Genomic DNA, 25,187 nt, shown 5'->3' with positions numbered 1-25,187 from the left:
TAATGCGTCTGATAAGGGAGGAGTACAGGGATGTTATGACCTCCTTGTTCCTGGATGAAATACCCTTACTTATGAGGTGGGCCATGTAGAAAGCCTTACATACAACAGAGGCAATGTGGTGGTCAAAAGTCAGGTTGCTGTCAACCTGGATGCCCAAGTCCCTTACAACTGATTATGTACTTAGTATGTTGTTACTAATGTGATGATTAGTGGGGACACCATTTTCCCCAAAGGGGATAATGATTCATTTCTTGGCATTCAGTTTGAGGCCATGCTCCTGGCATCAGTCATTAGTTTGGGTAAGGCCCTTTTGGAGGATGTTTACATCACTAGAGGAATTTAAAACAACGCCCAGCTTACAGTCATCTGCAAACTTGGTCAGCCACAGACCACTGGGTTTGGCTTGCACCTCAGAAAAGTATATCCCAAACAGTAGAGGCCCCATGACTGATCCCTTGGGGTACGCCACTTGTTGTGGGTCTACTACTAGAGGTGGCTTCCCCTATTTTGACTACTGGGTTCTATCATTGAGCCAGTTAACTATCCATCTGGTGACATATGGGTTGATGCCTAGCTGGGAGAGTTTATCTATTATGCCAGAGTGGGGAATAGTGTCAAAGGGTTTGGCTAGGTCAAGGCAGGTGGTCTTCCCCTCATCTGTGGCTTTGGTGACTGTTTCAAAGAAGTTAACCAAGTTTAACAGCATGATCTGCCTTTGACAAAACCAAACTGTGTGGGGTCAAGTGTTTAGAGGTTGCTAATGTCCTTGTTTATAAGGTCCATGATAATGCATTCCATGGCCTTGCAGATCAGACTAGTTAGGCTATGAACCTATAATTGCCTGGGTCAGTGGACACTCCACCTTTGTGTAGAGGGATAACAGTGGCTGTCCTCCATTCAGCTGGGGTGAAGCCTGTGATCAGGCTTTGGTTGAATAGGCTGCCTAATGGTGCTGAGAGCTCATGCCTGAGTTCATGTAGGACTCAGCCAGGGATGTTGTCAGGTCCCATGGAGGCTGTATTTTTTGCCTTTGAAAGGGCATTAAAGACCTGCTCTCTGGTGATGAAGGGAGGGGGGCAGGTGCTGGGGATGTCCTGATTTACTGATGGGAGGGACAGGGTGATGAGGTTTTTGCTGAACCTGTCTGCCAGGCCAGCAAGTTTGCCATATCTACGGCTTTTGTGTATTTGGTGTTCTTGACCACCAGTTTAGAGCAGATTTGGATGTTACCTTTGAGACTGTGGACGTATGTGAAGAAGGCCTTGTGATTGTCCTTAGTAGATGTGGCCAATTTGGACTCTATGTTAGCCTTAGAGGATTTCACTAGTGACCTTATTTGTTTGTTCAGATAAAGGAGAGATTGCTTCCAACTTGGCACATGTTCCTTGTTGGTTCTGGACAGCAAATTTTTCCTTTTATTATAGAGTTTGTTTATTGCTGCTGTCCAGCAGATATATTTACTCTTCCTTGAGGAAGATGATTTGGCCCTGCCAGGTATTGCTGAGTCCATGCAGCTATGTAAGTGCTCATACTGTTTTCTGGTGTAGGCTTGGACATTAGTACTAGTTCCAACTGAAAGGATGGTGGCTGTGAAGATCCTTATAACTGCTCTCAGGAGATTGTAGTCAGCTTTGGAAAAGTTTTTTTGTTTGACCCTGGCAAGGGGTGGGTCAGGAAGATGGTGACCTCGAAAGTAATTATTTTATGGTTGGATCTTACCAAGGAGGCTAACACTGTAGGGGTGCTACACTGGCTAATCTTGTTGGTTAGTACTGGGTCCAGGATATTTTCACCTTTTGTGGGAGTGTCGACCAGCTGATACAATGAATTGGCACTGATGAAGTTGAGGAATCTCTGGGTGTTTGTGTTTGGGCTAGAATAGGTCTTCCACTAGTTAAAGTCACCCAGGATCAGGGTAGAGGGATGATTTTTGAGGGATTCAAGTAAGTCCAGATAGGTGAAGTGGGCGTCCTGAATCATGGTTGGGGGTCTGCAGCTAGCTACAATTTGAATAGATGTATTGCCAACAGTTAACTGCACTTGGAGTGTCTCCTGTGCGTCATACTGTTTGCCCACCCTGGAGGTGTGTATGTCTTTGATAAATATTGAAACTCCACCTCCTTTGGCTTTGTAGCCCTTCATTTGGGGTCTAAAAGTATGGTAGGCTGGTAAGGCTGGGGTGCTCTCCGCAGCTTTTAACCAGGTTTCAGTGACTGCACAAATGTCAGCATCCTCCAGGGCAAGGAATGCTTGCAATGAGCACAGTTTCATGCTAAGACTCCTAGTATTTAGCAACATGACATTTAAATATCGTTTAGAAGAATTTTTCACATTGATAAATTGTCCTCATGACTTTGCCTAAAAAAGGCACTATGGGGGAGGCAAGAGCCTTTGCCAGAAGCCTGAAGCCCGAAGCCCAGGGGAGATAGATGAAGACCATCTCTAGCAAAGCATCATGGTCTGTCAATCATGTCCTCCCAGGCTGTCAGGTACTGGATCCCCTTGGAATGACACCAGAAACTAAGCCAATTGTTAAAGTCAATCATTTTCTGTTTGTATTGAGGCATCATTCTAGGTGATGGTAGGATGCTGCTTAAGGCTAGAGACATACCTGCCTGGGACACATATTCAGCAAGCTCATTTCTCTCTTCATATAGTGCATAGAGTTACAGCTCAAGTCATTCACATCAACATGGTCTATGACAGAGTCATAACAGTACCTGTTGTTAAGAGACTTGAGTGTGTGCATGATATGGCAGATTCTAGCACCTGACAAGCAACTTTCTCCTTGTCTAGCCTGGTGAGGGGCACATCTGTGTGTCTCATGATAGAGTCTCCTGTGACTAGTATGTTGGGTCTGTGGCTGGGCCTTAAATGCTGTGAGACACAGGCGTGTGTACTATGTGTGGTGCTTGGTGCTGTGTGTGTGGTTATGATGTGCATGTGTGTTTTTGTCTTGGAGGTCTCTTTTGTTTAGGTATGTTTTTTTTTAAGAACCTCCACATATGTAAGAATGTGTTATACAGGTTTGGGTGGTGTTAGAGGTGTGGTATTTGTAGTGTTTGTGCAGACAACCTTCTCAGTGCTAGATGTACTGGCTTGTGATTGAGACGGCAAAGATTTTATATTCTTAATGTAATTGCATTTCTCACATACTGTGTTCCTAGGTGACAGTAATAGAGAGTTGTCCATGTATATGAGGCAGTTGCTACACTGTCTCAGGATGCCTACATGAACCAGACTAGCAGGAGAAACCATAGGAAATTGTCCATCCATGGTTTCAGAATCTGTGGAAGAGAGGTCAGGGGTTGTCAGATTGTCAGCTGTTGTCAGATTCGTTGAGGTTATTTTGACCAATTATGAACTGACAATGCGTGCAGTTAACAAACATACCTGCACTCACCCATCTATACATACACACATATACATATATATGGACCTACTTCTTCTTACCGAATTTATACTTCTCTGAATCGTAAATTGATAACACAACTTCACCAAAACACCATTAAACCGAAGCCATGGACTACCAAACTTCTTTCCCTAGGAAATGTACCACTTGGCTAATAGGGAAAATAAGCCAACGGAAAAAAATGAAACCCACCCCTAGTGGGAGGTTTTGCCCCCCACAGCTCCCTAACTAAGTATACCAACTCTGAGATCACACTATACTGGGGAAAAGGGCAAAGTTCACCCTGGTGGCCAAGTGATTCATTTCCCAAGGAAAGAAGTCCGGTAGTCAGTGTTTTCGGTTTAATGGAGTTTTGGTGAAGACATGTCGTCAATTTATGATTCGGAGACATGTACATTTGAAGAAGTATATATACATATATATATATATATATATATATATATATATATATATATATATATATAGATGGATTCACAATTTCAGTATCTCGAGACCATAAAGTTGAATTATCCAAATCTCGAAACTCCAAATCTGCAAAACACAAAATATCGAACATAAACACACAATACACCACACAACACACAACACATTCATTATCCAACCCACACCACAACAAACCAACAAACAAAACACACACAACCACAAAAACACAAACCAAAAGAACTACACTACATAGCAGGGGGGCAAGCCCCCCTGCACCCCCCACAACCCCCTACTTATATATACTAACTACAAGATCACACAAACAGGAAAAGACAGCAAACTCACACCCACACATTCCACAGTCCCTCGCACACCGACACATCACACATATACAAACACCAACACATCCAACACTTACACACTCATACTTTCACCTGCCTACCCTAACCCACATGTACAACTTACAAACACACTCACATACATTCAAACTCCCACCCAAAACCCTTACAAAACACTCAATTACCTTAAATCTCACCTAAATCCACACATGACAGTGTACATCATCCAAAGGAAACACAAGACGTAAGGAAGCGTAAAGCCATAACCGCAAATTTGAGATATTCAAATTCATGATTATGCACTTTTGCTATTTTAAAAATTCTCCTTTATAGTCTTGAAATACTAAAAATTCAAGATTTCAGTATTTTGAGATTATAAAGGGGAACCATATATAACACACACACATACACATCTTTTTTTCTTTGGAATATCAACTTTTCCTACATTAGATTATGGAATGAGCTATACATCACACCATAAATATATGCATTTCACAATTCAAAATCTTAATTAGTCCACTGCCAATAAGAGTAAACCTTTTTGTGAGGCTATTTTTGATAAACCACCAATGTTCACTGCTATTTATGTTCAATATTTTGTTACAATCAAACTTTTAGAAGTGCAGTTTGTACTAAGAAGTAAAAGTTTTAGAAGTGCAGTTTATAAACTATTTTAACTAATGAGCACACATGGAAATTTGGAATCCAAGGTTTAGAATTTCACAATATTTACCATTTTCTCCATATTGTCACTATAGTTATCTCCATGTGGTAAGTCTTGATCATGCCTAAATTTACTTTTACTTACTTTGCAAACTCACCTTCATTACCTTCCTTGTGAGATTTGGAACACTTCCACAGACTTATTTTCTGATGCTTCTTAAAAGTATTACAGTTTGGGGACAAGACCACCTAAACATACTGAAATTATTAGTCACGTGAACATTCTAAGGCCACCACATACATCAGAAAAAGAAGATGTGGGCAAGCATGATATTACAATCATTGAGAATTAAATAAAAGAGACATACTATATACTGCTGTGGATTAGAATTAAATAAAGGAGACTTGTACTATATACTGCTGTGGATTAGAATTAAATAAAGGAGACTTGTACTATATACTGCTGTGGATTAGAATTAAATAAAGGAGACTTGTACTATATACTGCTGTGGATTAGAATTAAATAAAGGAGACGTACTATATACTGTTGTTGTTGTGTCTTTCGGCTTTTCCCGGTTAGGGGTCGCCACAGCGGAACTCCGGTCAGCTAATGATTGGCAGTAGATTTTTACATGCCAAGTTGCCGGCCCTGATGCACAACCTTCAACAAAGGTATGCCCATTCACGCATGTCTCCACACAGAAGACGCTCTAGTGGAGAATCTAACAGGACAACATCTTACAGTGAGGCAACAATGCTACCACAGCACCACCACTGCAGTCCCATGTATGTGGTAATGTGTGGATTAGAATTAAATAAAGGAGACCTGTACTATATACTGCTGTGGATTAGAATTAAATAAAGGAGACTTGTACTATATAATGTGTGGATTAGAATTAAATAAAGGAGACTTGTACTATATACTGCTGTGGATTAGAATTAAATAAAGGAGACTTGTACTATATACTGCTGTGGATTAGAATTGAATAAAGGAGACTTGGACTATATACTGCTGTAGATTAGAATTAAATAAAGGAGACTTGTACTACATACTGCTGTGGATTAGAATTAAATAAAGGAGACTTGTAATATATACTGCTGAAGATTAGAATTAAATAAAGGAGACTTGTACTACATACTGCTGTGGATTAGAATTAAATAAAGAAGACTTGTACTATATACTGCTGTGGATTAGAATTAAATAAAGGAGACTTGTACTATATACTGCTGTGGATTAGAATTAAATAAAGGAGACTTGTACTATATACTGCTGTGGATTAGAATTAAATAAAGGAGACTTGTACTATATACTGCTGTGGATTAGAATTAAATAAAGGAGACTTGTACTATATACTGCTGTGGATTAGAATTAAATAAAGGAGACTTGTACTATATACAGCTGTGGATTAGAATTAAATAAAGGAGACTTGTATTATACTGCTGTGGATTAGAATTAAATAAAGGAGACTTGTACTATATACTGCTGTGGATTAGAATTAAATAAAGGAGACTTGTACTATATACTGCTGTGGATTAGAATTAAATAAAGGAGACTTGTACTATATACTGCTGTGGATTAGAATTAAATAAAGGAGACTTGTATTATACTGCTGTGGATTAGAATTAAATAAAGGAGACTTGTATTATACTGCTGTGGATTAGAATTAAATAAAGGAGACTTGTACTATATACTGCTGTGGATTGGAATTAAATAAAGGAGACTTGTATTATATACTGCTGTGGATTATAATTAAATAAAGGAGACTTGTACTATATACTGCTGTGGATTAGAATTAAATAAAGGAGACTTGTACTATATACTGCTGTGGATTAGAATTAAATAAAGGAGACTTGTACTATATACTGCTGTGGATTAGAATTAAATAAAGGAGACGTATTATATACTGCTGTGGATTAGAATTAAATAAAGGAGACTTGTACTACATACTGCTGTGGATTAGAATTAAATAAAGGAGACTCGTACTATATACTGCTGTGGATTAGAATTAAATAAAGAGACGTACTACATACTGCTGTGGATTAGAATTAAATAAAGGAGACTTGTACTATATACTGCTGTGGATTAGAATTAAATGAAGGAGACTTGTATTATACTGCTGTGGATTAGAATTAAATAAAGGAGACTTGTATTATACTGCTGTGGATTAGAATTAAATAAAGGAGACGTACTATATACTGCTGTGGATTGGAATTAAATAAAGGAGACTTGTATTATATACTGCTGTGGATTAGAATTAAATAAAGGAGACTTGTAATATATACTGCTGTGGATTAGAATTAAATAAAGAGACGTACTACATACTGCTGTGGATTAGAATTAAATAAAGGAGACTTGTACTATATACTGCTGTGGATTAGAATTAAATAAAGGAGACTTGTACTATATACTGCTGTGGATTAGAATTAAATAAAGGAGACTTGTACTATATACTGCTGTGGATTAGAATTAAATAAAGGAGACTTGTACTATATACTGCTGTGGATTAGAATTAAATAAAGGAGACTTGTACTATATACTGCTGTGGATTAGAATTAAATAAAGGAGACTCGTACTATATACTGCTGTGGATTAGATTTAAATAAAGGAGACTTGTACTATATACTGCTGTGGATACAAATTAAATAAAGGAGACTTACACTATATACTGCTGTAGATTAGAATTAAATAAAGGAGACTTGTACTATATACTGCTGTGTATTAGAATTAAATAAAGGAGACTCGTACTATATACTTCTGTGGATTAGATTTAAATAAAGGAGACTTGTACTATATACTGCTGTGGATACAAATTAAATAAAGGAGACTTGCACTATATACTGCTGTAGATTAGAATTAAATAAAGGAGACTTGTACTACATACTCCTGTGGATTAGAATTAAATAAAGGAGACTTGTACTACATACTGCTATGGATTAGAATTAAATAATGGAGACTTGTACTATATACTGATGTGGATTAGGATCAGCCACTAGCATATCACGATACAGGTCTTCAAATCTGCTCCTATCTCTAAACCACAGGCTGTTAGGAGCCCTGATCTAGTGAAGGCTCTAATGTTTATTCTATTGTGAATACATCAGCTTTGTAAGCTAACAGGTAGAAGTGTGCTTGTTATATAGTCACCTGGGCAGCAATGCACGTTTTGTATAATACTCAAATGTTTAGGAGCTGCTAAAACAAATAACCAAGTAGCAGGTGAGAATTTTTTAGTGACTATTTTTTAAACACCTTTATTGAATTATCACTTGTGACACAAGCAGATTTACATTTACACAAAAGTTATCAAACTGTATTAACAAATTAAGATTAACAAACCTTATACTTCACGTATATTGCTATATATCATATCATCTAAGCAGCATTACATAAATTATTCAATTCCTGACCCATTTTTATACAGGAAACATCTTTATTAAACCATCACTTACAACATAAGCAATCATACATTCATATAAATGAAAACAAATCACACCAACCCAGTCCTAGTTCCAAGCATTTTACATCACAAACCATACTGACACACTCCCATTTGCAAACATTATACATCACTTACAATCTACTAAATCATTTTCAGTCAAACATTACAAAGCTCATTTAAGTCTTACCTTCTTTTAAACCCAGTTCCTCCCCTGTATGTATTGTTCCCACAATTTCCATTTTTTCCCATGCAGTTTGCTCCTACCCTTATCTAAATATCTGAATTCCAGTTGTTTTATCTCTGTTACTATATTCACTACTTCTAGTATAGTTGGTTTAGATTTTGATTTCCATTTTCTAGTAATTGCTTTTTTGGCAGCCATTGTGATTAGACACAGCAAGGTCTTAACCATGTCTAAGCAAGAAGTTTACTAAAGGCAAGGTATAGTGTTTAGAAAATACAATGTTGGAATTGTGCATGTATTGTGTTACAATGCTCTGAAATCAGATTTTCATTGTTTCTTTATTATTAATCTGCTTTATTACACAGCACAAATAAAACTTCACACTCTACGGTATAATGGAGAGCAGAGATCGCATTGTAAGAAGGCAGTGTAATTCATAGTTGCTTGAAATAATCATTAGTATAAGCGAATGGCACTGGTAACATATAACATATTATCATGCTTACACAGCTGACTTCCATACTACTGTCAGACTGCTTAAGGCACTGTATCCTGCGCCATATATCCTTATATGCCACTCTAGCTAAAAGTACTGTGCTGGCTGGGAAGAATTATAATATACCAAGTATAAGATTGGTCTTATAATTTAGTTATATATCATGTTATCAAAAATGCAAGATATTGAAAAATAAAATGTCCCTTCTTTGACTGCTCCTGAGAATCCTAGACTCCGGCACATCAACATCTTTTATTTGCTATTACCATTTCTGGAATATGGAAGGAGTATCATTCATTTATGTTCATTGGTTTTACAGTATGATAGGACACCACTTTTTCTTTTTCTTGTCCACATGTACTTTTGTACAGTAGGATATATGACAGTTTCTCTCATCAGATAATGTTGATTTCTATGGTATTGGATTTGTAGTTACAAAATTAGCAGAACAGCAGATTATACAATTGTGCAGTAATAATCAGCATGCTTTAAGCTGTTGGGATGGTTTAATTATCTCTATTCAAGAAGATTAAATCATGCCAAAGGGTATAGAATAACTTCATAGAAACCTGAACATTAAGAATGGCTTAGGATCTCTAAGACCAAAGTACCCCCCCCCCCCAATCTCTCAAAGTAAAATAATTCCCAATATAACACTAAGCTCTGCAGGCCATGCAACTGCTTCTGTGGCTTCAGATATGAAGACTTCTGTAAATAAATATAAATAAATTAACTAATTTATTAAACATGCACACACAGACACACACACACACACACACACACACACACACACACACACACACACACACACACCTCCAGGCCCAAATATCTGAAATAGGCCCTGCCGCATCTAATCCTAGTTTAGACTGAAATCATGTACTATTGTCACGCTAAATAAATTGGGTCCTTATAATTTCTAGTTCCAGGTCCATAATCCACCACTGTATGCAATACCTCAGTTAAGTTCTGTCAGAGAAGTCCAGATGAGGAAACTAATATATCAGTAGCATAGTGCTTCATAAACTTGTATATTACATCCCAGGTAACATAGCTTCAAAAATATTCACAAGAGTAACCATTTTGGGGCAATTTCGAGAACTGAAAGACAGATATAAGCAAGTAGAAATGCCTGCTGTTTATTTATTTTTTGTTTGTTTTAGTATTGCTGTATTTGACAATTTTTCCCTGTTAAATGGCTTTTCAAGATTATGTCAGTTTGTCAAATTTTGAAGCCTGTAAGGGAGTGTGGAGCTACAAGTAAATGTGAGGTCCATGTGGCCTGCACAAACTTCTCCTCTTGTATGAAACAGATATGATGTGCAGGTAGCTACAACATGATCAGCCAGTCACACACACACACACACACACACACACACACACACACACACACACACACACACACACACACACACACACACTGCCTCTTTCTCTAGATGAGTAGACACACTTTGATCGACAAAACAGATGGAGAACAGTTGTGTGAAATTACATTATTCCCCACAGATGGGTAATATGCCTTTCACCAGGACTGCACAGTCTTCAAATTTAAATAAATAATTAGCAAGGGGGTGTGGGGGACACACCACTTTTTTAATACTTGTATGGTCTGCGAGAACCTTGGAGCATGCGCAGAAACATGTCGACATTTGTTTGCCAGCATTAATGTGTGTGTGTGTGTGTGTGTGTGTGTGTGTGTGTGTGTGTGTGTGTGTGTGTGTGTGTGTGTGTGTGTGTGTGTGTGAGTGTGTGTATGTGCAAATATTTGCAGATCAGTGTTGGAGTATGGGGTAGGGAAGAGAACAGATTTACTGCTATGTGTATGCTCACGTTTAAGGAATCCAAATGTGAATGTGACAGCTAATGTTTATAAGTCATAGTCAGAGGAAGGGCTAGGTAAGGGGATAGTTTTAATGCTGCACATGTGTGATGGTGTATGTGGTATGTGTGTGTGTGTGTGTGTGTGTGTGTGTGTGTGTGTGTGTGTGTGTGTGTGTGTGTGTGTGTGTGTGTGTGTGTGTGTGTGTGTGTGAGAGTGTCTTGTTTAGTGGTACTGTCAGGATTAGGGCTTCTGCTGCAGTAATGTGTAGGGTTAAGGTTGTGGCAGTGGCTGGGTTAGGTTTAGTGCACAGGTAAGATAGTATGGGGACCATTTTTTTAAATCGGTGTAAGTTTTAATATGCAGAAATCAATGTAATATGTCGATGTTTCATAATATATTCATACACACACATATCTGTGTGTGTGTGTGTGTGTGTGTGTGTGTGTGTGTGTGTGTGTGTGTGTGTGTGTGTGTGTGTGTGTGTGTATAAAATGACACACACACACACACACACACACATATAGATTTACATACAAAGTCCTTCATTATGGTAGCCACTAAGAATTTCACAGCCACTGCTACATAACAGACACTGAGCCACAGTACAACTTCCTCAGTATTTCTGTATTCCACCAGTGACAAAAATATATACATATATGGTTATGTGTGCATGTGTATGTGTATGTCACCCAGCAGAAGCAATGCCCTGTAAAACAATTAACACGCACGTACATACCTTGTATTCATAGATATACTAGGCTAACAGCAACAGGGGACTTTTTAAGCACAGATATGCAACACAAATATATCTAACAAGTTTTGGTACCCTAAGGTTATTTTAAGGGGTATATGTAAGCTGGGGCTTGGGTGTGCAAACATTTACAGGCTGCCTCTGTTCATTAAAGACATAGATGGCAGACCAGGAATTAATTTCCTATTATCCATACACTGGTCTAAACTGTGCTTGAATTGGGTTAGGAAAGAATTCTGCTTCACATGGATAGGAAATGTGTTTCAGAATAGGGGTAGCCTCTGAGATATATACTTGTCCCTCCAACATCTCGTATTTATGTTGCAGGCAAGGTTTTAGGTCCTTAGATTGGGTATTTCTGATGCTATTTGTCTTGTGGATATGCGGAAGGTCCATCAGAGCAAGGTTCAAGGATGCCTTTTAGGCCAGGCAGAGATCACCTCTCAACAGTCTATAGGAGACAGAGTATAGTAACAGGGCTTTGAGGTGATCCACTTCAGGCATGTTATTTATGCCCTATATCCTTTTTATGAAGAATCTCTATGTACAATCTAATTGTTACATGTACCTCGTCAGGTACATACTGAATAAGGCATTGTACTCGATGATTGGTCTGATGAGGAATGAATACAGTGGAACGATTAATTCCTTGGACCTGGATGCCATATCCCTGCTTATAATTTGTGCAACATAGAATGATATATTTTTACAACAGTAGACAAATGATGGTCAAAAGCCAGAATATTGTCTACCTGTATCTTCAAATCCCTGACTATTGGGTCTACACTTAAGAAGATGTTATCTGTGCAGTAATTTCATAGGCTCGTAAGTTTATAGGCAGTTACTAGGCTAGCAACCCTAGAGCCTTTACAAGCCTAGCCATATTAATCTCAAGTATCCCCATTTGTTCTTTTCTTAGGCAGTTCACTGCATGAATTTATGAATAGAACGGGTCTGTAATCAACACCGGCTACCCCTGTCCATAAGGGACATTGGTTCCACCCCAGGGGTGAATTTGAGGTCTTCTATCCAACTATCTAGGTTGCATTCAAATAGGGTCAGTGAGGAGCACTGTTTTACATGAATAGGGAGTCTATTCCAGAGAAGTGGTAGTCTCTGGGAGACATGTCTGTCTCTCCAGCATGATCTGTTAATTTCACAAGCTAGATTGATATCCCTAGAGCAAGTGACTCTTGAGCCATTTGACTTGTGGATGTGCAGCATTTCAATTAGGGCAGGGTTGGAGACTGACCTATAGGCCAGGTACAAGTCACCTCTCAGCAGCCTATAAGATACAGAGTAAAGTGACACAGCTTTCAGCCTGTCCACATAGGTCATGGTTTGGAGTCCCTGTATTTTCTTAGTGAGAAACCTGTGAGGTCTTTCCAGCTGCTGCAGGTGCCTGGTGAGGTACATACAAAAGGGAGCATTATACTCTATTAGTGGTCTGATGAGGGTTGAGTGCAGTGGAGTTATAACATCCCTTGACCTGGATGCTATGCCCTTGTTTATGAGGTGCACTACATTGAAGGCTTTTTTATTACTGTGGAAACTTGGTGGTCAAATTTCAGATTGCTATCAACCTGTGTTCCCAAGTTTCACACCACTGGGTTGAAGCTCAGGGGGTGCTGTCAATATTGTAATTTATAGGGAATTCAGTTTTGCCAAAAGGTTTTACAGTTGCTCTCACCTAACATTAGAGGTGGAGATTTTAACAATTTTATTGAAAAAGTGGAACTTAAATGTATTGTTGTTCTTCAAGCACATAGAATGCCTGGTTTGAACAGCACCCTTCCTCTTAAACCTGTTTTGAAGGGGAGGCTGTGATCTATAAGTGGCGCGCCTTTTTCATTGGTTGTATTTTGATTACTTGTTCTTGGCGTGTTTTTGTTGGTTTTTCATCTTAATAAATACTGATTTTTTTTAATGTTTTGTTTTACGGTCTGAAGAAGCGCTAACCTATCAATAAATTATTTTTTCTTTTTAACACTGTGGTGGTTGACTTACATTTTTTTTTCTTTCAGTTTTAATCTTTGTGGTAGGTCCACCTTTTGCAATGAGGTTTCTTGTTTTTATTTTTTCAATTCTGTTTTGCCGAAGGGAATAATAATGCATTTTTTTGCATTTACTTTTAGACCTTGGCTTTGGCACCAATCATTTGTTTGTGTTAGCCCCCAGTTTGCAATTATCAGCCAACTGGGTGAGCCAAAGGCTGTCTACTTTGGCCTGGACTTCTGAGAAATAGATGCCAAACAGTAAGGGGCCCAGCACAGACCCCTGTGGTACTCCACTGGTGATGGGTCTACTAGTGGAGGTGGAGTCACCAATTTTGATAGTGTGTGTTCTGTTGATGAGCCAATTGGCTACCCATCCAGTAACGTATATCTGGGAGAGTTTGTCAATGATGCCGGAGTGGGGAATTGTGTTGAAAGCCTTGGCAAGGCCGAGATAGGCTGTGTGCACTGCCTTACCTTTGTCCATGGCTTGGTGACATTCTCAAAGAAGTCTACCAGGCTTAAGAAGCATGATCTAGCATTAACAAAGCCAAACTGGATTGGGTCCAGTGTTTGGAGGTCACCTATGTCCTTGTTGATAAGGTCCATGATAATTCTTTCCATGGCCTTGCAGGTGAGGCTGGTTAGACTTATGAGTCAGTAGTTCCCAGGGTCAGTTGATAGCCCCCCTTTGTGCAGCGGGATTACTGTTGCTATTCACTATTCTGTCGGAACATAGCCAGTTCTCAAGCTATGATTAAAGAAAACATCAAGTGGGTCCACTAGGTTTTCTTTTAGATTGGTTAGCAAACAATCTGGGATATTATCTGGTCCCATTGAGGCTGTGGTTTTGGCCTTGGCGAGTCCAGAGATGACTTGTTCTCTAGAGATAATAGGCAGAGGGCTGGTATCGGGTATGCTTTGGGATATGGTAGGTGGGGATAGGGGGTGAAGTTTGCTCTGAATTTGTCAGCTAGCGGGTTGGCAATAACTTCTGGTGTAGTATGAGTGACCCCATCTACAACTAGTTTGGCACATAGCTGGGCATTCCCTTTTTAGAATTCAGACATAGTTAAAGAATGCCTTATGATTATCATTGGCTAGGGATGAGTTTTTAGTTTTGTAATTTGTTGTAGAAGTATTTACAAGATTTCTGATTTTCTTGTTTAGGCTTGGGAGGGAACTGTTCTTTTGCAGAGTGATATTCCTCTTGCTTTTGGACAACAGTTTCTTCCTCTTGTTATATAATCTGCTTCTACTTGAAGTCCAGCATGATGGCTTGTTTTTACAAGAAGACCTGGTTTTGATCTGGTCAGTTACAGCAGAGTTTATGCAGTCATTTAAGTTTTTGCACAGGGAATTTGCATACACTTCTGCATAGTTACCACTGGAGTCCGTGATTGTGGATAGTATGAAGCTTTTTATACCATCACTTAGTATGCTGCAGTTAGCTTTGGTGAAATATTTTATAATTTTTGTTCCTGTGAGGGTGTCAGTTCCAGTAGTTACTTCAAACGAGACTGATTTGTGGTCTGACCTAACCAGGTAGGGCCTCATGCATGTGTAAGTACAATGAGCCCCATATTGATGAGTACTATGTCCACAACATTAGAGCCCCTAGTGAGGGTGCAGACTATCTGTTCCAGAGCATTTGTGTTAACAAAGTCCAGGAACCTCTAGGCAAGTGAGGTTTTTGCTGATGTATGTCCCCCAGTCTGTGGAAGGATAGTTGAAATCTCCCAGGACTAAGGTGTTGGGCTGTATGGTGAGGGATTCCAGTAAATCGAGGTAGGCGATGTGCTTATCCTGGTTCATGATGGGGAAGCTATAGCTACCAATGATGTGGTATGGTAATTTTTCAATAGTTAATTGGACATGGAGTAGTTCAAGAGAGTCATGCTGTTTGACCAGTCTCAAAGTGTATTTGGTTTTAATGAAGATGGATACACCTCCACCTTTGGCTCCTTCACGCTCATTTTGAGGTCTGAACATGTGGAAGACATTGTAGCCTTGCACAATCAGGGTGCTCTTAGTGGTCTTGGTCCATGTCTGTGTAACTGCACAGATGTCAGCATCCTCCAAGGAGAGGATTGCTACCAGGGAGTGCAGTTTCATGTTTAAACTCCTAGCATTAAGCAGCATAACCCTGAGTTTGCCTTAATTAGCTTTTATTACATTGGAAAATTTGTTGTTTTGACATTGCCTAAAAAAGACACTATGGAGGAGGCAAGGGCCTTTGGCAGTATTGGAAAGCCTAGAGGAGATAGGTGCAGGCCATCTCTAGCAAAGCAGTGAGGTGTATCTACCATATCCTTCCAGGATGACAAATACTGGATCCCCTTGGACTGGCACCAGACACTAAGCCAATTGTTGAACTCATTCATTTTTTGTTTATATTGTGGCATCATCCTGGGTGAGGGTAGGATACTGCCTGCTTGGAGGCTATAGTTAAATAGGGATTCTAGTGGTCCTGATCAGTCATTTTTCATACTATTTAGGAGGCATCTTGAGATATTATCAGGGCTAATTGATGCAATGTTGTTATAGATGCATATGTTATTACTAGGCCGACAATCCTAAAGGGGCTTTTTAAGCCTAGCCATGCTTCCCAATTATATCGGGCTGGATTTTATACCATAGGTTTTAATGGGGAGTATACATACATTGGGAGTATATCTTAGGTATGAGTGGCCATGCATTTACAAGCTCTCTCTTCCTAAAAGAGATATAGGTTCCAAATGGGGTAAATTTTTAATTCCCCATCCACTGGTCCAGGTTATGCTTGAACAAGTGCAAGGAAGATCTCTGTTCCACATGGATGGGAAATCTGTTACAGAGAAAGGGTAATTTCAGAAATACATACCTATCCCTCCAACGTGTGTTATTTATGTTACAGATGAGGTTTAGATCCCAGGGTTGGGTATTTCTAATGCTATTTGTTTTGCAGATGTGCAGTAGGTTCAACAGAAGTGATCAGAGGATGCTTTGTGTAGGATAGGCATAGATCACCTCTCAGCACTTTGTAGGAGACCAAGTATAGGGTTAGGCTTTGAGGCAGTCCATGTAAGAGAAGTTTTCTACACCATGTATTCTTTTTGTTTGGAACCTTTGTGGATGCTCCAGTTGTTGGTTGTGACTGCTGAGGTGCATACCAAAAGGGGCATTGTACTCAATGACTGGTCTAATGAGGGCAAAATACAATGGAGCAATGAAATATGTGGTCCTAGATGCCATACCCTTGCTTATAAGTTGTGCAACACAGAATTAATGCCTTACTGCAGTAGACACATGATGGTCAAAGGCCAAGTCACTGTCCACATGCTTTCCCAAATCTCTAACCACAGGAACTACTCTTAGGGGTGTATTATCCCTGCTGTAATTTCCTATAATGGAAGCCTTACCAAAGGTTACTATTTATACATTTCTTGACATTTAGTTTTAGGCTGGGACTCTGATACCATTTAGTAGTTTGTATCAGGCCTTCTTGGAGAATGTTTTGTCTTTGGGGGAGTCTATGACTGTGCCTAGTTTGCAATTGTCTGCAGACTTGGTCAGGCTGAGGCCACTGACATTAGCCTTAACTTCAGAGAAGAAGATGCAAAAAAGGAACATTCCCAGCACCGAGCCCTGAGGGACTTTACTAGTGGCTGGCCTTTTTATAAAGGCAGACTCCCCTATCCTGACATCTTGTGTCCTATCTGTGAGGCAGCTGGCTATCTGGTGGGTAACATAGGGGTTTATACTTAATCTCCTGAGCATATTTACAATACCCAGCTATTGTTTTGTGTCAAGCTCCTTGACCACATCAAAGTAGGCCATATGCACTGTTTTGCCCTTATCCATTGATTTGGTGATCTCCATTAAGACGTCCCCCAGGAAGAGCAGGCCTGACATGCCTTTGGCAAAACCAAACTGTCTTTGATCCAGTGTTTGAAAGTTTCCAGTGTCATTATATACAACTTTCATGATAATTCTTTCCATGGCTTTACATATGAGACTAGGCAGATGTATGGATTAGTACTTACCTGGGACTGTTGATGGCTTGCTCTTGTGCAGGGTGATAACAGTTGCAGTTCTCCATTCATTTGACATGAAGCCTGTTTAGAGGCTATGGTTAAATAATGATTCTAATGGGCATGATAGATCATGTTTCATGCTATTTAGTAGACATCCGGTGATATTTCTGAGATAATCAATGCACTGTTTTTGGCCTTGGAGAAAGCAATTGAGGACCTGTTCCCTAGTGATAGTTGATGGAGTAATGGTTGGGGTTTTTCCTGGGAGGAGTTTGGGGGAGAAAATGGGGTAAAACTGGAGCTTGATTTGTCAGCTGTCAGGCAGCTGTCATTACTTCAGCCTAGTATAGAGTCACAGAGCTACTACTCTGGCTGACATAACAAGACCTTCAATGGTAGCAGGAACTACAGAGTCAAAAAGTCAAAGAAAGAGGACTTTTATTTCTTAACTGTGCATCACTCTACTCTTAGTTCAACAGAAAAGACTGACCTTTCCAATTTCAGAAGTTACATGAGGAACTAGTAATTCTGTATGAAACGTTTACAGTTTTGATAATATGCATGAGAGTAGAAAGGTTGACATTAAGCAACTATTTGTGCTAACTGCAGAGCACAAAAACTTTTAGTACAATGTAGGCAACAGATAGAAAAGATTGTCACCAAGCTTAGGCAGCCTATGACAAAAGAAATAAACCAGAGATCGTATAGAGGTATTACAGATATTTCAGAATTTTTATGAATACTTGTACAAAGCAGAATAATATGGAAACCAAGAAAATGTACAAATGAAATATTCATGGAAGTGTTAATTATGCCAAGGTTAGAGAAAGATAAGTCTCAACAATTAATAGCTAAGATAGGAAGAGAAGAGACAAATATGGTGATGCATAATAAATTAACAGGGAACTCACCAGGAACAAACATTATCCCTGTGGATGTTTTAGAAGTTGGGAGGTAAAAAAGTGATAAAGATCTGAAATGTTTTGTTTAACAATATTTTAAAAGGAAGGAAATGTCAGCATCTTGAAAGAAAGTTCTGGAGACTGTATTATGCAAAGAAGGTTAATAACCCTCAGACCCATCTTCATATAGACCCATATATATTTTAAACCTTGAATAAAAAGTGTTTATGGTCTGTACTAGCTAGGTGAAGAACAATGATGACCTAGAAGGAAGCAGAATGTAAGAAAACACTGCTTTTGTTAGTGGGTCTTGATGTAGCGAAAGCATTTTATAGAATCAGATGAGATTTTATGAGTAGGGCAATTGAAGCATTTGTCTTCCCTGACAGAATGAAATGGTTCATTAAGAGGCTAAATAAAAAGACAAAGGCAAGAATTAAGGCAGAAGGGTTCCTCTCTGGCAAGCTGTGTCTGAACAGGGGAACTAGGTAGTATTGTTTTTTCCCCCTTTGTTATTTGTTTTATATTTATAGACTGACTAAGGGACTCACAAATTCAAGGATATAATTGTTATGGAACTCAAGAAAAGTTAACTTTATTCACATGTGATATTATTATTTTGTATTTGCAAAATGTAGATAAAGGAGCTTCAGTACTGTGGTCCATTTTGAGACAGTTTCAAGTCTTTTTAGGATATAAAATTAATGAAAATAAACAAACACTTTAGTGGTAAACTATGTACGCACACATGAACTGGTTCAGCAAAAGCTATATATATATATATATATATATAGATTCACTTTACATGCTCCAAATTCTGAAATATCGAATTTCAGAATCTTGAGCCCATAAAGTGGAAATCCTAAAAGATCGGCAACCCAGAAATGCGAAATTCAAAATCTTGCATTTCAGAGATGTTGAATTAGCGGTTCTGGTGTTGCGCTGTATTCATGGATTCAGGTAAGTGTTTATGTTTTAAGGGTTTTGGGTAGGGGCTGTAGTGTGTGTTAGTGTGTTTTGTTACTGTGATGTGTGTGTGCGAGGGGAATGTAGCCTGTGTGGTGGTGTTTCGTGTGTTTGTGTATGTAGTGTGACCTTGGAGTTAGTATATTTAAGTAGTGGGGGTGTGGAGGGTGCAGCCCTCCACATGGGGGGTGCAGGGGGGCTTGCATGTAGGATAGGGTTGTGTGTTTGTTTGTGGGGAGGAAGGTGTGTGTATGTGTGTGTGTGTGTGTGTGTGTGTGTGTGTGTGTGTGTGTGTGTGTGTATGTGTGTGTGTGTGTGTGTGTGTGTGTGTGTGTGTGTGTGTGTGTGTGTGTGTGTGTGTGTGTGTGTGTAGTGTACAAGTTGCGATTTTAAATTTCGTGCTTCTAGGTTTTCGATCTTTTTAGGATTTCCACTTTTGTGTGTGTGCGTGTGTGTCTGTGTTTGTGTGTGTGTGTGTGTGTGTGTGTGTGTGTGTATGAAACCTTACAATGTCGAACACCGGGAGCATCGAAAAATAACCCCGGGAATAGAACCACTTGGCCACTATGGTGAGCTTTGCCATTTCCCCACTGTAGTGCAATCTTGGAGTTAGTATATTTAGTTAAGGGGATGGGGGAGCAAAGCCCCCGACTCTGGTGGGTGTTACTTGCTGTGTTGCTTTTTTTTTTTTTTTTTTTGTCCTGGCCCAAGTGGATCAGTTCCTGGGGTTAGGCTTTGCAGTTTTGAGTGTTCAATATTGTAAGGTTTCGCTGATGTGGTCTCGATGAACTGTGTTTCGACAATGTGGTAAGTTGATGTTTTGAAATAAACCCAAATGTACATATGGGCATGATAAGTAGAATTTAGGTATACAGATTAAAAAGGACTCTGTTTTGGCAGTTAAAGCTATGTGGGAAGAGAGTAAACAAAATGTAATACAAAAATTGAGAAACTAAAAGCACTTGATTATGGATTTGGATAGTAAGATACAAATGATGAGAAATTTTTAGTCTCTTTAGTTTTATACACAGGTCAGGCATACTTTTTATCAATCAGAGGAGAAGTTGTGGAAAACAGTTAATAAAGAGTTGAAGGAATTTATTTGGAAGAGGAAGAGGGCAAGGATAAGATGATCCTCCCAATAGAACAAGGTGGTTTGGGATTGACTGCTACACAGTTAAGGCTTGTATATGTCACACAAGAAGAAGGTTATAAGTCATAGTGGAAAGAGATCATGTTGTAACAGGGGTCAGGGAATTAGAGAAAGTAAGATTTTAGGTGTTGGTCCCTAAGGAAAATAACAACCATACAGAATATTGCATTCATAAAGTAGCAGAAAGCATTCTAAGAACATATTCAACACAGAACACAGGAATGGAGATTTTACCAGTAGAGATGATTACAAGTAGAGCTATAGAAAATAAACAAGATGGTGTTTGGATTTACTGGCAAAAAAATTAACAAACCAGAGAAGGAAATGTAATCCAGTGGGATGAGGCCAATTAGAAGTTTGGATTGCAAACTAGAGACAGACTTTACTATCAGGGACTGATAACAAAGTATGCGCTAAGTGAAAGACCAGCTCTGGTAGAATTTTTAGTTGAGTCTAGAATATAAGCTGTTGTTAAAAAGTGATAATTAGTAGGGCACTTAAAATATTTCTTGATAACTATAAGAATTAGTCAGGAAAAGTTAGAAAATTCTGGGAAGACAAACTCAAAAGGGAATTTACAAAGGAACAATGTGGGGACATCTGTATAGATCCCAAGTATGTAACAAAGTCCAGAAAATGTAAGGGTTATGCTTGGAAGTGTTCACATATATTTTTATATCCCAAGCAGACTTCAGTGATTTCTTCCTCAAGCAGACAGTAACATGCTACAGGTGGGATGGGATAGACAGAGGCAATTAGGAACATATTTCTTTGGGAATATTGTAGTTGGTAGATTTTAAATTGTTGTAACTAAGGATATTATTATTATTTTGAGCTGGGACAGGGGATCTGAATTGTTTATACATTGTAAGACCTTACTAAATGCTACTGGTTACCAAAAAAAGTAATTACTAGAAAATGTAAATCAAAATCAAATTCTATACCAACTTTAACTTAAGTACTGAATAATGTAAATGAGCTAAAAGAACCAGGGGTGTGATTTTTAGAAAAAGGAAAGAGCAAATTACACAGAAATAAATGGAATTTATAGGAAATATAAATGCAGAGTAATGTTGAGGAGGAGTTTTATGGAAGGCAGGAATTGATCGATTTATGTAATGCTGGAGTGAATGATAGTTTAAAATAAAACATATATGAATACTGCATGAAAGAAAAACAATGAAAAAAATGTTACTATGGTTTGTTTTATTTTCTATTAATGTGCACCTATGACATTGTTTAAAATATGATTTAACAAAGATGTCAAAAAAGAAAAAACTTTCTCATACCCTAAAGTTTTGCAGTCTTACTGTACTTCTCCTTTCCTTTGCAGGCACCATTACTGGGTTGAGCATCACAGTGGTGATACTGGGGCTAATGGTTGTGGGACTAGTTGCCCTCATCTGTAACGTAACTAAAGGGTACCGAGTGGTCTAAGTTGATAATAAGCAGTTATTGAAAAAGGAATATGAATGAAGCTTTGTCTATTTGACCACATTTCCTGTGGACATCAGTCTATGAAAATAATCATCTACTGAAAAAGTACCGTGAAAGCAACTTTTCCTGTCTCACCATATTTTCAATGGTTTGCCATCTAAGAAGACAAAATTCTTCTTTAAAGAACCTGAAGGAAGCATTAACTATCTCACCATATTTTTAGTGGAAACAAAGAAAAGTGGCTCTGTATAACAGTGCGTTGATTATGTTGGACGGTTACTCACAATCCCTCATTTACTGTTGACAACAGCATGCTTATGGTTGCATAAATGGAAAGTTCCATTAACTGGAACACATTGCTGCCCAATCCTCTGTTAATTGGGAGACTTGCAATTAGGAAGAAAGACTGAGAAGTGTGCGCACTCACACATTCACACACACACACACACACACACACACACACACACACACACACACACACACACACACACACACACACACACATATGTGTGTGTGCCAGGTACTTGCCTGCTTGGGGTTATGTACCAGCTGTTACTTCTATACTGGTCATACATCTGATTCCATTCCCTTCTGCAAACCCTGCCTAATATGACCTACACTAATGGACAAATGTTACATGCTCTGTTTTTTTGTAATGTGTTAAGTACACTTCATATAAACATTGGTGCTGTTGAGCTGCCTTCTGAACATTATTTGTGCAGTAATAGTTACTGTATGTACTCTTTCTTACTGTACTTTTTAAAAAATATTTATTTAACATTTTGAGATCTCCTTTTAGTCCTAATATATTTGTCAAACCCTACATTTCTCCCTTCTGCTTCCTATTGGTCTGGTTCACAATTGATTTGCTGCAAAAGGCATACCTCGAATGAAATGGCTTTCAGGATACAGAGCAAAATAATGCATTCCAAATAGTTGCTCAGCAGAAAAAAATAGGTCTGGGATCTAAGAGCAGCTCACATAATTCACCAGTCAAGGTATATGATGTTTACTGTCTTCAATATATAGAATAGCTAGTTGCACTGAAATGAAAATTAGAGGCATATCATTAGGTCACCAATGCATGCTGTGTGAGCCCAGATTCTTTATTAGTAGCTTATGTACTGTATTTTTTTCTTGTGTTAAACAGTGCTTCCCCTTGAGTATTCTGTGGTAGTGTCCTGCTCACGCTGAGTTTTGGTGTTAACAAATTTATATTTTAAAGATGGGTGATTTACATGGGAGTACAACACACTCCACAATATTTTGGTGGGCTTGTTCACTTTGTACAGAATTATATATCTTAAAAAAGCATTACATACTTGTGTAATACCCTTCCTCTAAGTAAGATATACCATTGCCCGTTTTTCATGATATATCATTCCATCTTCCTCTGTTGAGATGATCTTCTTTTTCTTTTTTGTTCCCATTAAGGGTCGCCACAGCGGATCATCTGTTTCCATTTCTTCCTGTCCTCTGCATCTTGCTCTGTCACACCAACCACCTGCATGTCCTCTCTCACCACATCCATAAACCTTATCTTAGGCCTTCCTCTTTTTCTCTTACCTGGCAGCTTCATCCTTAGCATCCTTTTCCCCCTATACCCAGCATCCCTTCTCAGCACATGTCCAAACTAACACAATCTTGCCTCTCTGGCTTTGTCTCCAAACCGTCCAACATGGGGCTGACCCTCTAATATACTTATTCCTAATCCTGTCTACCCTCATCACACCCAGTGCAAATCTTAACATCTTTAACTCTGCCACATCCAGCTCTAACTCCTGCCTTTTTGTCAATGCCACTGTCCCCAACCCATACAACATAGCTGGTCTCACTACCCTCTTGTAGACCTTCCCTTTCACTCTTACTGGTACTAGTCTGTCACAAATCACTCCTGACACTCTTCTCCACCCACTCCACCCTGCCTGTACTCTCTTCTTCACCTCTCTTCCACACTCACCATTACTCTGAACTGTTGATCCCAAGTATTTAAACTCATCCACCTTCGCCACCTCTACTCCTTGCATCCTCACCATTCCTCTATCCCCCCTCTCATTCACACACATATATTTTTAGTCCTGCTGACCCTCATTCCTCTCCTCTCTAGAGCATATCTCCATCTGTCCAGGGTATCCTCAACCTGTTCCCTACAGTCACTACATATCACAATGTCATCTGCAAACATCATAGTCCATGGGGACTCCTGTCTGATCTCGTCTGTCAACCTGTCCATCACCACTTAGAAAGGGCACAGAGCTGATCCTTGATGTAATCCCACCTCCACCTTAAACGCATCTGTAACTCCCACAGTATATCTCACCACTGTCACATTACCCTTGTACATATCCTGCACCACTCTTACATACTTCTCTGCCACTCCCGACTTCCTCATACAATACCACAACTCCTCTCTAGGCACCCTGTCATATGCTTTCTCTAAGTCCACAAAGACACAATGCAACTCCTTCTGACCTTCTCTGTACTTCTCCATCAACACTCTCAGAGCAAACATCGCACCTGTAGTGCTCTTTCCTGGCATGAAACCATACTGATGATCACTAATCAACCCCTCTATATATACCTCTCTCTCTCTCTATATATATATATTATATATATATATATATATATATATATATATATATATATATATATATATATATACACCTCTGTTGAGATGAGATGGTTATGAATTATTACCTCATCCATAAACGAATACAAGATACATATTTAAATGTACTGAAGCATGCCACTGGTACAGTGCTTGTACAACTGGGACATGCTTACTTTCTGCATATGTCTTTTTTTCTAGGAACTTTTTGCCCCCGAGGCTGCTATCCATTGTCCCTGCATCAGCTGCACTCTATCCATTCATTCCCCTATACTAGGTATGCTCAGGATTGGGCAAAGAACCACCCAGAGGAGATGGCACACAGGAATCCATAAGGGTTATCTGTGCCCTTACTAGTATCTTGGCCATGAAGGCATATTAAATGTATCCCAACCTCTTCCCTGGGCAAGGGAACAACTGACTGTGTCACAACATGGTGGCCTGCATCACAACTGGGCCACAACATTCTCCCCAGTGCAAGTGCACACTCTTGTGCACTTATGATGAGCGTTATCACCAAAGAGGCTTGATGCTCAAATGTCCCTACATGGACCATTCCTTTCAGTGTTGTCTCTTCACTAAGGG

At 39.1% G+C, this 25,187-nt stretch overlaps 1 protein-coding gene across 2 annotated transcripts in view; it reads left to right on the top strand.

Moving 5' to 3' along the window:
• ACP4 (acid phosphatase 4) overlaps positions 1-23,507 on the top strand; it is a 451,526-nt gene extending 428,019 nt beyond the window's left edge. For both annotated transcript variants that reach the window (XM_044058993.1, XM_044058992.1), the window contains one exon: positions 21,891-23,507. In XM_044058993.1, coding sequence (XP_043914928.1) covers positions 21,891-21,994 — 104 coding nt within the window. In that variant the 3' untranslated portion in view covers positions 21,995-23,507. The remainder of the gene's footprint in view (positions 1-21,890) is intronic.
• Positions 23,508-25,187: the final 1,680 nt, after the last annotated feature.

Source organism: Protopterus annectens, chromosome 17.part0, assembly GCF_019279795.1.
Source record: "Protopterus annectens isolate FY-2018-M chromosome 17.part0, PAN1.0, whole genome shotgun sequence".
Classification (NCBI taxonomy): Eukaryota; Metazoa; Chordata; order Ceratodontiformes; family Protopteridae; genus Protopterus; species Protopterus annectens.
The sequence above is the reverse complement of the archived record's forward strand: the minus strand, read 5'-3'. Positions and strand labels throughout refer to the sequence as shown.